This window comes from Sander vitreus, chromosome 20 (assembly GCF_031162955.1).
Source record: "Sander vitreus isolate 19-12246 chromosome 20, sanVit1, whole genome shotgun sequence".
Taxonomy (NCBI): domain Eukaryota; kingdom Metazoa; phylum Chordata; class Actinopteri; order Perciformes; family Percidae; genus Sander; species Sander vitreus.
In genome coordinates, this window is record NC_135874.1 from 7,776,089 (window position 1) to 7,788,520 (window position 12,432).

The following is a 12,432-nucleotide window of genomic DNA, read 5'->3' on the forward strand; positions in this document are numbered from 1 at the left end:
CTCTCAAGCCTAACCATGGAAATAACATAACATATAATAAAACATAACTTTAAACGTTTACTTTCCACTATTAAAATGCATATTATTTACGTGGCGCAGCTACAAATATATATATATATACACACAATACATTTCATTGGGTTACAGCCTCCTCTGTAAAAAAATATTTTATTGATTTTTTTCTTTTTACAATTAGAACACACAACTATCCAAGAATAAGAAATATACATCATATATATAATATAGAGGGGGCTGTAACCTAATGAAATGTATTGTAACAAAAAACTGTAATTTACCTTACAGTCACGTGATGTTCTAGACCAGTAGGCGTGTCTATGTGCAGATTGTGTGAAACCTGCAGGTGCCATGCCTTACTACTGAAGATGTGGCCATGGCTTCTGGCTTTTGTGAAGATTGCTCCCGACTGCTTAAAGAATTTACTGTTCATTTAAGGAAGGTTTGCAGAGAGTTTGAACAAAAAATGATGGACGTTTTCAGGGAACTTTCTCAGTGCACCTGCTTTAGGAGTACACCTGACCGGAGTTTACTGAGGAAGAGGACGCAAGAGTTGCCCTCTTTACACCTGCTGTATGGTAGGAACATTGCAGCCGTTCTTTTTCTTTGTTGTAGACATTAGCATTGTTGTGGAGGGCAAACACACATGTGCAGACCTTATCTGTCTTTTTTATTTGTGAGACAAAGTCTACCCAGTTGATATAGATCTGCAATTTAAATTGAGAAGAGCAGACAGTTACATCACCAGTGTATTTGTTACTTTAGAAAAAGGAAAAAAAAAGTAGTTTATAGAAACCCTTGTGCTTGGTATTTACACAAATACACATGTACAAAATCAATCATTGGTCAACTCAAGTTTTGGGAGATTCATTATTGTTAATCTGTTTCTTCTCTTAGATGATGCAACTCTACTTAATCCGGGGAGTCTACAAGCACTGAGCAGACTTGCGACCTCAGAAAACACTGATCTACAAATGACTGCAGCCATGTATTATTTACATCTCAGTCATCATTGTGAGTAAAGAACTCAAACAGATTTTTATGTTGCTTGACTATCTTCATTATAGCAATGGCTAGCAGATCAGTGATGCATAGAATGGCACTATTGTTAGCACTTCAGGTTTGTCATATCACTCACTGTCGAGATAAGCTCTCTAACGGGTATGACTGGTATCATGCAAATTTTCAACTGTATCTTTTTTTTCCAGGGTTGGCACTTGGCAAATAATTTCCAGCATGCGTGGGCTTTAGTGTAATTATGAAGCTATAATAAATAGATTTAACTTTGAAATCCCACATTATGATATCCTTTACTATGATAAACTGGTAACAACAGAAGCAATGACTCATATAAAGTACCCTGATACTTGTAGTCCAGTTTTTTCTTTTGTCAGATCATTGTATTTATAGGTAAGTACACGTTATATCCAGCAGTATGCAAATGTGTGACCACATATTATATTTTGCATAAATGTGTCAGTTGACAGATTCCTAGTTTACTTGGCTGTTGTTGATAGAACACAGGTCGGATATCTCTTTTAGGACTTGAATTTTAAACCAACCAACCAGTCACATATTTCATGTTTAAAACTAAAATTTGGATTTCGCTAGTGAGACTGACAGCTAATTAAGATTGTGTTTAACTTGTAGATCATTCTTTGGGTGTCAAGAAATTGAACTAACTTGTGAAATTCTGCTTTTTCAACCGCAATGATTTGTGTCTTTTCATCATTTTATTCTTTTTTGCTTTGTGTGGTCCAGTGAAATCACCCTTACCAGATGCCTTCATGGAGCCAGTCATGACCTTACTTTTATCAGCTGACCTAGATGTGCAAAAGACAATCTCTCTCTCCTTGGTCAATCTGTTGGTAAAGAATAATGGTAAGAGACAAGAATCAGGTATTTAAAGTATTGTCTTTTTGATTTATAATCCTTACCCTCTCCTCTTTAAGTTTTAATTGTTAAAAAAAAAACAATTCGTCACAGCTGAAGTTACGTAGTTTATGTGGATCAGATGTTTGTAAACACTGTCCATGAAATCTGATTTCAGTGTGCAAAGAATTAGTGATTGAAATGGGGATGCTGGTGCCCATACTGGAAATGTTCCAGTCTGGAGATGCCACCGCTCAGTCTCACCTATGTGCCTGCGTCACCATGTTGTCCTCCTCAGGTTTGTATAGACAGGAAGGACTCTGTCTTCAAGTCTTTAAATTGTTTAATAGTTCACCCTGGCTTGCCTACAGTGTGTTTGACTGCAGAGACACAACATTCCATTGTATTTCAGTCTAGATCAGCTGTGTGCCGGTTTTTTCTTCTTCTTTTCATACAGAATCAAACAGAGAAGCTGTCACTGTGGATGGAATCATGCCACTGTTGGCTTTAGCAAAATCCTACGACCCACAGGTGCAACAGAACGCCACCTGGGCTCTGTTACATCTCACACAGTCAGGTGGGATAATGTCCCTTTTTAAATCTCAATCTTCACATATTTTGTATTAAACCCAAAGCTGCTGTGTTCATGTTCTTTCCAGTGTTATTTTGCTTCAACATAACATGGAAACCAGAACATTCTCTTTTTTTCTTCTTTTTTTTTTTTTAAAGATTGGTCGACAAGGATCTTATGTCAAGCAGGGGCCATTCCTGTCCTGATACTTCTGCTGCAGTCCTCCGATTCAGAGGTTCAGTTTTACAGCTGCACCGCTCTGTGCAACATCGCTGCTGTCCAGAAGCATCACCCAAAGTTGCTCAGCATTGGGGGTCATTTTTTGTTAAAGTCTCTACTGACCCTCATGTCGTCATCTGTGCAAAAGGTAATTGTGAACTTTAGTGGCTGAGATTGAAAGTAAATCAGCAACTATGTTAAATAAAAATCTTTTTTTATTTTTTTTTCATTTTTCAGAATTCAACCCAAGCATGCAGATGCCTAAAAACCCTTTCAAAGAATGGTAATTATAAACAATGAAGCCAGATATTGATACCATACCCAAAGCAGATGCTGTTTGTCTTTTTTATTTTTTTAGTGTAGTTCTGATTCAGGAGCAGCTGATGGAGCTCGACTGTGTGTTGCCTCTAAAGGCGCTGCTGAAAACCTCTTCTCCTGTGTGGACAGAGTCAGCCATAACACTACTGTCTGCACTGTCGGCACACCCACCAAACAATGTACGATTACCTACACGGTCAGCAGGATCATAATAATGATGAAATGGTAACTATTTGTGATGTGTTACAGCTGTGAAGTGTTTTTTGCACACTTAGTTCCAGGACGTCCTGGTAAATGAAGGACTGTTGGATGAAATCGGTCAGCTGCTACATCATCACACATCCAGCTCTGTCATTATCACACACAGCTGCAAGATAATCACTGACCTGTGTAGCTCCAGCATTGGACAACAGGTACACCAAGGCTACAATTCAGGATTTCATGTCTGTTGTAAAAACAGGATTTGTCTGTGCATGGTGCCCCAGATTGATACACTGATAAAGCTGTATTTAATCCCATCGTTATCTAGGCTGTGATGGAAAGTCTGTGTTTATCAGGACTCCTCAGGGCTCTTCTGTCTCAGTCCCTATCAGATGACACTGTGCTGCATGTGACATCATGCTTACGTCACCTCACCACTTGGGGTGAGTTGTCTAGCATTGCCAGACCTAGTTCCACAGTGCTGTGTCACCTGGACATCAGTTAGTGTTGGTCTGTTCCGTTTTGAATTTTTGGCTGTGAAATATAACGCAAATGACATAATAAGATCCTTATTTTATATAAATATTTTTTTATAATTTTTTACCATTTGTCACTATTTCAGATCCACCTAATTCTAACATGTCGCTGACCATAACATCAGAGCAAGCTTCAAGACTTGTGAAGTTGTCGGGACAAATACAAAATCCCCGGTTGTCATACAACAGTGCGGCCATCATCAGCAAACTAGAAATGACTGGTACTGTTATGTGCAAGTATTAATTGCTGATAGAGAACCTGACCAAATCAGTTTGGTTTTATATTATTACATTAAGTTATATTCTGTGTCTTCTACTATTCACCTAGGGGAGATGGTCCAGTTGCTGAGACCTCACTACACTACCATGGTGCAGTACCTGTTGGTGTTTCTCCAAAATAAAGATGTTAAGTTTCAGCAGCTTGGCATAGCTACAATATTCAACCTCAAGAAAGGTTAGTATTTGTTGTACACCTACTTATTAAGCAACTGAGGGTACTGCAGCCATTTGAATAATCTTATCATTCTGTCATCCCTAAGCAAATTTAGAATAATCAGGCTTTGCAGTTCAGTGGTTCTTAGCCTATTTTGTGCTGTCGTCCTCTGCAGATGGAGACTTTTCGTCTCTGTTGGCTAACAGTGAGTTGGAGGCTCAGCTCTGGAAGGTGCGTGTGCAGACGGAGGAAACCAGACGGCTGCTGCAAATGATTCAGCCCCTTTCTCCATCTTCTGTGAACCCTTGACTCTGTCAGCACAAATACTGAGAGATGTGCAAAGTGTGGCCTGTAAGCAGTTTTTACATTCATGCACTGTATAGACAAGCAGCATTTTTTTTATATTGTTTTATAGTTCTTTATAGTTTTTTTTTTTTTATAGTGTTATATTTCAGAGTTTTTTATGTTCAGAGTCAACAAATTAAGTCAAAAACAAGGCTGAGATGCGGCATAGTTTCAACTTTAATGAAATATGGCATATATTTAAACTTTAACAGGTTAACAAGTGATAGCCATAAGCAATACTTCAACTATGAGATCAAATATTGATGATCAGATACAGTACATTTGTTTTTATATACTTTTATTATAATAAACTTACTTAACCTCTACGCCTCAAACTTTCCTTTGTAAAGTGGTTGCGCAATATCAAACAAAGCGACTGTCAAGTGCAATAAAGGCTTTGTGCATTGTATTCTCTAAAACAACACTCACAAAACTAAAGCAAAGTCTTTGGAAACTAATTTCCTTAGCAGCGTTGAAATTCGTGATTGCTATACTTCACAAAATAAAGGTTAAATTAGGAATTAATTCATGAAAGGAACTTTCACCAACAACCTAAAATCTTGTGTTCTTAGCGCAAACCGCCACTCGAGCTGAGGAGGGAAAAAGTGCTTAGATTGCAAGAAATATCAGGAATAAGCAAAAAGCGAAATGGCTAACATATGTTGTGATTGTTAGAATGGCTATTCCTAGTATCTGTACAGAGGCAACACTCGCCAGCAAACTATTATTACCACTGTCTACATCTACTGGTTTTTGGATAGTCATTAGTTCAGAAACCTGCTGTACTGAAGAAAGTAATAAATAACTTAACAATATTTGTGCCACTGATTACACACAGAAAAGTGACCAAATGCTGACGTCCTCCGTGAGAGGCAAGGCTGTCATCTTACATGCTCTTTAAAGGTGCCGAAGGGCAGCAAAATGGCTGTACTGCAGTAACTCCTGTGTTTCACAGAGAAATCACAGGTCTCCAACAAAGTCCTTAAACGTCTGCCCACTTCGCAGGTGCTCAGATGACCTCTGAAGAATGCACAGTAGGGAGACAAACAAAAAGCTATTAAATCAAATGTGTGAGAGCAGCTTAAGAGATAAGTAGAACATTTATGATCCAGTCTTAGACTTTTTATTAAGGGATACTATATACAGAAAAAGGAGAGACAGGTTGCACATTGATGAAGAGCTTTTTTTTTTTTTTCAGTGCTCCTTTTCCTTTGCTGCTGTGTTTTGTCCTGCACCTGTACCTATGTTGGAGGTGCATACTATTCCTCTTTGATTTGAATACTGTCTATAGAGACCACCATGGTAGGAAACTTTCTTATCCACCAACCTCACCGACTTCCTATTTGTGTGGTCTGTAACCGAAATTGGTAACAAACATGACAGATGATGTGGCATGTCAGTAAGTGTTAAGGTACCTGACTTCTAATTAAAAAGGCACTAGACAGAGCCAAAAGTTATCAGAATCTGGCAGGTGGTTGGTGTTAATTTCCCACCCAAAGAATAAGCGTTCTTAAGTGATCTGCTGCTTGTGTCTCACCTGCTCGTTGGTGGGTCTGGATTTCCTCCAGGCCTGTGAGAGTCCTGAGGGACCTGCGTTCTTTGAAGGCCACAACAGGTACCATGTCCTCCTCGTTGTTCAGCCCCAGCTGCGAGGTTTTCGTCCCCACTGGCAGCTTGACAACATCTATGGTGCCATTGTGCACAGGCTCTGTGTTTTCCTTTGGTTGGGCTTCATTTGGCAAAATCTTCACTGGTACGGATTTCTGTGTTTAAAAAAAGGAATAACCAATTTGGTCAAGGACAAGCTTTTAGAAGTTAGTTATTTATTAGTGAATACTGGATGTGCGTCATAAGAGCCCAGGGGCAATGTACTTTTACAAAAACTTAACAGTAAATTTCACCGTATCAGGAGAATCTGTCCTTCTGGTTCGCCGCATGATCTCCTCAAGTCGCTGGGAAAGAAAACAGCTTTTATTAAATTGCTGTCACAATGTTACCTTGCACGGCAGATGGATTCTCTCGATATCACAAAATCATGCAACATAATCGCAGGATCACATCACATGGGGTAACAAACCATCTAGCGGTCAGGTTGTTTTATATCAAAAGTTACTTTTGATTTCATTTATTTTTATGAACACAGATAATACATAGTTCATTCAGTTCACTATCAAACATTGTCAAAAATGTCACCTTTTTTCTTGCTTGGCGCGCCGCCTCCTCTTTCTGTGCGAGTATTTCTCGCTCTTGTTTCATCTGCTCTGCTTTTTCCTTTTCTCTGGCTTGTTCCTCCTCTCTCTATATAAACAGAGAAAACAGTGATTGTCCGTTAAACATAAAAGGAGTTAAAAGACACAAAAAACATCCACAAGGACACCTGTGGGTGCAGATGTGGTTTCTTCTGCAAATTCCCTCATGCACTGAGGAATGTTTGCAGTTCCCACCTGTTTCTGCAGAAGGGTGGCTTCCCTCATAGCCTGAGCTCTTTCTTCCTCAGCTTTTCTCTGCTCCTCTTCCTCCCTTCTCATCTTCTCCTCTATGAGACGCTGAGCCTCGGCCTGCTGTCGTGCTCGCTCGTCTGCCCTCTTGCGTTCCAGTTCTTCGCGACTCCGCCTGGACATAAATTCATAAATGTATGTCCAATAATCAAATCATATTCAATAATCAATTTGTACTACAGCAGTCTTAATGGCCTGCTACTGCAGTCTTTCAGCCTCGTAGGTGGACATGCTTGTTACCTTTCGGGCTCCTCTCTTTGCAGGCGCTCCTGCTCTTCTCTCTCCCGTTGTAGTCGGGCCTCTCTCCTCTTTTCAGCCAGGAGACGTGAGGCCTCCCCTGGGTCTGAAGTCCCAGCCAAAGGCCTGCATGTGACTTCAGGAGGCTGTGGAGCTGGATGAGGAGGCGTTTGGGGAGGACCTGAAAAGAAATATCAACTTCAATACACGTTAAATTCCACTTTAAATACTGCACTTTTGCTTTAGGCCTTTCCCTAGCTTACTTCTATATCCTACAGCGGTTCTGGTTGTAGCTGCTGACTTTTTGTCGGGCAGGTTCGAACATGGAGCCTCTGGTGGATTTTCATCCCTCATTTTCTCCTGCTGAACTTCATGGGATGTCCTGACAGGCCTTGAGTTACCAGGAGAGAGGGCAGAACTACAAAGAGCACCATCTTCCTCAGGGACCGGCGGGAGTTCGAGCTGCAGCGGGGTTGAATGTCTGCTGACTGATCTTCGGAGGGTCCTTTAAGATCCAGTAGAAGAGAGCAGATGTCCCACTTTGTTCAGATTACTGTTACTATGTCATGAATGTACAGCGGATGTTTTTGGTCAAACATTTCACCTACCGTTTAGGTGAGGGAGAGATTGTTCTGCTCTGTGTAACTTTGGCTGGTTTCAAACTGGTGTTGACGGCAGGAGATCTGGTATTTAAGTTCTTCTTATTAGTATCTTGCTGTCTTGCTGTTGTGATCTAAACCAAAAAGGAGAAAAAGAAAAGGTTATCAGAAATATATATATATAAAATATCTTTTTTTTTCTTTCTCATCTTTGAGTCCAAAAATCTGACTGAAAAAAGAGAGAGCTGGGTGATCCTAAAAATATGCAAGCCCAAAGGAACAGCTAGAATTACCTGTGCCAGATTGATGCTTCTGTGCTGGCTGTTGTTGGGACTGGGGGAGGCAGATGGCCAGTGGTGGGCTGAACCAGAGTGGGGCTGGGGTTTGTGAGGGGTGGTGGTGGTGGTGGAATTCATGGAGTGGAATGAAACTGCACGGCGACAAACATGGACAACTGAGGCAGTGATTTGTGCAATAATTATGGGAAAATGGAGGAGATATGCACAAATGACGGAAATGGTGATGGAATTGTGAAGCAGTATGTAAAACGGAGAGGAAAATGAGCAGTTGGTTAGCTGTTGTAGTATCTTACAAATGCACTACAAACAATTAGCATTGCGTTGCGATAATATTAAAGCAGGGTGCGTTCTGTTATCATGGGGGAAGAGTACCTTGGTCTCCTGACTGACAACCAGCACTCTTGCTCCTGGCCAGATAAGAGTATGTAGGGGTAAGCAGGCGATTGACCAAGTTCTTCTCCCAGGTTGTCAGTGGCAGGCGACGTGGAACTACCATATTGATCAGTATAAAGTTTTAAGGGCAGCAAAAAAGATAAAAGATAAGGCACTGCAGGAGTTGTTGTGTTACAGAGAACAGATACTGTTAAGTATGGTGTTATGAGTTTAGAAAGATTATGTTAAAAGAGAGGGAAAAAGAAAGCACATTTATCTCTACTTACTATTTTTGGTGAGCTTCCTTCCTCTCGAGTATTGACTGAGGCTCTGTTGGACCTTTTGGCTCTTCTCCACTGTCCTACGCACTGCAGACTCATATCGCTCCTTAATTCAGGAAAATAGGCTTTTAGTGGTGATGTTACTCAACACCAGAGCTGTGAAAGCATCAGCCTTTACTAAAAAATAAAAGTTTTTCATTTCCACCATCAAAACTCACTTTATCCTCCTTAAGCCTCTGCTTGCGTTTCTCTTCCACAGCAGCACGCTTCTGCTCCTCTCTGAGCCTCTGGTCCTGGAGTTTCTTCTTGCGCTCCTGCAGTTGTTGTTCATAGTATCGCCTCGCCCGCTGCTCCCGCTCCAGCCTGCCCTGTTCCCGAAACGCTGAGGAAAAAAAGTGAACCAGTATAAGTAGATAACTTGGTTATGTATGTTCATCTTATTAGAAATTGAGGACAATGCATTAACAGTGTCACATACCAAGTAACTTCTGGTGCTCCTGTCTTCTTTCCCGTGCCGCTTTCAGCCTCTCATCAACATTTGGTCCATTAGCCACTACATGGGCAAAATGATACTTTGTTGTCACTGGTTAGATGCCATAAATCGCATAAACATACTATTAGTTATATTAAACATTCACAAAATCAAGCAAAATCTAGACAAGGAAAGGAAAATGCTAAAAGTCATTATCCAATATTCTAATAAGACGACAACTGCCTAATAAAAAAGTGAATGTGAGAGCTGTATCAAACCTGCAGTGGCCCGTGGAGTGGCTGTGTTACAGATTTCGGCAGCCTTGTTGACAGAACAGGCGGTTTTCTTTGTCTGTGAATTTGGTTTGATATAACCACCATTGTCTAGAAGTGTGGGTGGGGGGACAGCATGTTATTCAGTAAAAAAAGAAAAGAGCAATACCTCTGACCTCTTCCAGGTTTTATTTTTCATAATCTGACACACAATATTCCCTTGCTATTTTGGATTTTCTACTATCTGTAAATGCATCTTTTAGTACAACAGATGATGTGAAGGGGCTGTTACATATAAACCAAAAATGAATAAGCTTGAAGAATATGTCCCAAATTAAGTGGAATGGCCTTAGGGTCAGCTGCAACTGAAACGGCCATTATAAACTGCCTGCGTATAAAAGGCTTGGAGAACAGGCTAGCACCTGATCAGTCCTCATGGCGATGACTAAAACAAGCAACGAAAAAGGTCAAGACATAAAGGCACCACACAAGACTGATAAGTAATTTATATAAATGCACAAGGGGGGGAAAAAATCACATGGATGTATTTACTTTAGGGTTTAATAATATCAGGAGGCTGATTTAATGTGTATTTTGTCCACAGATGCCCCTGAGTTCCTCATGTTCATGGTATCCATGCTCAATTACAGAATGGCAAATTATTTCTCACAGTGAATGTACTGTATATATTCTATTCCTGCGTCATCAATTTGAGCAGATGATCCTTGGTTTGTGATCTACAGTCGTTCCGGCTTTGCTTCAAGGAAAGGCTTGTTTTGATCAGATACCATACACATCCTTAAACAAAAGCAAAGATAACGGCGACTAACCTGTTCTTTCAAATCCATTCCTCTTCTTCTGGCTCTCGATGGTACGTGTAGAAAGTGGTCCCTGTGATGGAGGGATGTCACAGTGTTTCTTCTGCACAGCCATGCTAGGTTTTGAGCCTGGAATACCAATGCTCTCACTCTAAAGCCCCCTCCTTTCTCCTCCTCCTCCTCCTCCTCCTCTTCCTCCTCCTTTTGAATTTCTATTTCAAGATGCCTTCGGGTCACTTTCCAAGTGCGCTGTGCAGAATAGTGCCCTCTGTATCAGATGCTTGTTCATCTGTGCCTTATAAACCAATAGAGAGAAAAGCATATAAACAAAGCATCCCCCTGTCCAAAGGGTTAGAGATAAATTAAAGATTATCCACAAATTAACTCCTGTCTTCTTTAAGGCTATAAAACTCTGAAGAGGATACTCAATGAGGCTTGTCTATAAAAAGGTTACTCCCCCTTTAAAGATCTCACCCTTGTGAGCTGCTCTGCTTTACTTTCACAGAATATAGCTGTGTCACTTTAATTCCCCCACCACACTGCCTGCTTGCTAGATGGATGTGGCCAAAGGGATGCAGCGTTTCCTGGAGAAAGGAAAAAAAAAAAGAAAGCAAAGCTGAGAGCCTGTCTTCATGAATAATTACCATGACAACTGTGGTATAATATTCAGTGACATACATTGCTTGGACATTAACTCGCTCTGATGGAGTCAGTGTTCTCAATAGACGAGGCAAATATTTGAGCTTTTTTTTTTTTTTTTTTTTCACCCATGAATCCTCCGTGATGAATTAAATAGTATGACCACCAGATGGAGATATTTCTTTCTGGAGAACAAGCTGAAGTCAGCCTTGCCTTTAAATGGCTTCAGCTACAATCACATAAGTCAATGTTTTTTTAAGGGCCAAATGACCAAAGCCCGATCAAATTCCAAAACGAAAAACTCTTATTATGTACTGAATAGCTAAACCCATTTTCTTCACAACTGAAATTAGCGGCCCCTTGCTGCATGTCATTCCACCTCTCTCTCCCCTTTCATGTCTTCATCTGTCCTGTGGAAATAAAGGCCTAAAAGCCCAAAAATTATCTTTAAAAAAAAAACGTTTTAGCTTATCCAGTGAAATGCATCAACGTCTAGTAGATGGACCTTTAAGGTTTATAAAATGTAAGCTGTCTATTGTATAACCATTGAAGGCCAGGACAGTTTAGTCAGTATTCAAAACAAGAGTTCAGAAAACACAGTTTCATCTTTGATGACACAGGTCATCATTTAGGATATTGAATACAGTTACTATTCACGTTTTCTACTTCAAATTTGAGAGTGCATCTTTTAAGTATAGTAAGCTTATGTTTAAAGGGGCCCTACACTGTAACATTCAACATGTTGTGGATGATGTGAGTCTGCAGTGCTGTTGATATGTTCCCCTTGAGAGTCTAGGTTTGAGTCTGTGTCAGTGGAATGCTGTGCGAGGGAGGTTTCACTACCTGCGGGTGGGTCCATGGTCTCATGGGCTTCACATCCTTAAGAGAGATTAGAGTTGGAGAGTTTACATTCTGTGCCAGCAGAGTGGTACATAATGCTGGTCTGTGTTGCATCTCCGCAGAGGGGCCTGTTGCTTTCCTATGAATAGGGGTTGTACTGCCAGCCGATTCGTCACCCCTTCCCAAAATCTTTGTTGTGTGCAGGTTCTGTGTGGCCTTGGGTTGCAGAGGTGGCTGCAGAGAGCTGTGGGCCAGCTGCTGACAAACTTGATGGGGTTGCTGCTGGAGAACAAGAATGGTGCTCTGCATAGCCTCCACTTCCTCATCCAGAGTGATGAAAGAATTTAACTGCAGAAAATTACTGACAACAAAGAAAAGGCCTTTAGACATATGGTGGGACAAATTCAACTCAAGAAGGCACACACCTTGAACCAAAACAAGAAGGTGATGTTTCAAAATGGCTCTGGCTTCAGCAAAGCATCACTACAGATGTTATTAAAATCATTAGACTAAATAATATGCTAGTAGGTTATTTTTTAGAAGCTGCTGCTTACTGTATGTCAATTCCTAACATAGTTCCCTGATGTTGAACCAT

General features: G+C 40.6%; 2 protein-coding genes across 3 annotated transcripts; one reads left to right on the forward strand and one right to left on the reverse strand.

Annotated features, from left to right (window-relative positions):
* The first annotated feature begins 352 nt into the window (after positions 1–352).
* On the forward strand, positions 353–4,836 carry LOC144535515 (uncharacterized). 2 transcript variants are annotated; one of them, XM_078278042.1, is made up of 13 exons: positions 353–593; positions 913–1,029; positions 1,777–1,896; positions 2,066–2,185; positions 2,345–2,464; positions 2,617–2,825; positions 2,915–2,960; positions 3,041–3,174; positions 3,271–3,408; positions 3,525–3,639; positions 3,819–3,953; positions 4,061–4,186; positions 4,341–4,836. In XM_078278042.1, the coding sequence occupies exons 1-13, from the start codon at positions 392–394 to the stop codon at positions 4,472–4,474; spliced, it is 1,716 nt and encodes a 571-aa protein (XP_078134168.1). In that variant the 5' UTR covers positions 353–391; the 3' UTR covers positions 4,475–4,836. The 2 variants fall into 2 exon arrangements, with proteins under 2 accessions (XP_078134168.1, XP_078134169.1); XM_078278043.1 differs by lacking the exon at positions 2,066–2,185.
* A 683-nt stretch (positions 4,837–5,519) lies between these two features.
* map7a (microtubule-associated protein 7a) lies at positions 5,520–10,473 on the reverse strand. The gene is made up of 15 exons (XM_078278107.1): positions 10,371–10,473; positions 9,547–9,651; positions 9,275–9,349; positions 9,015–9,178; positions 8,803–8,902; positions 8,516–8,632; positions 8,138–8,274; positions 7,854–7,978; positions 7,509–7,750; positions 7,249–7,426; positions 6,955–7,123; positions 6,704–6,808; positions 6,412–6,462; positions 6,048–6,273; positions 5,520–5,530 (listed from the first exon to the last, which is right to left on the reverse strand). The coding sequence occupies exons 1-15, from the start codon at positions 10,471–10,473 to the stop codon at positions 5,520–5,522; spliced, it is 1,908 nt and encodes a 635-aa protein (XP_078134233.1).
* Between the last annotated feature and the right edge of the window lie 1,959 nt (positions 10,474–12,432).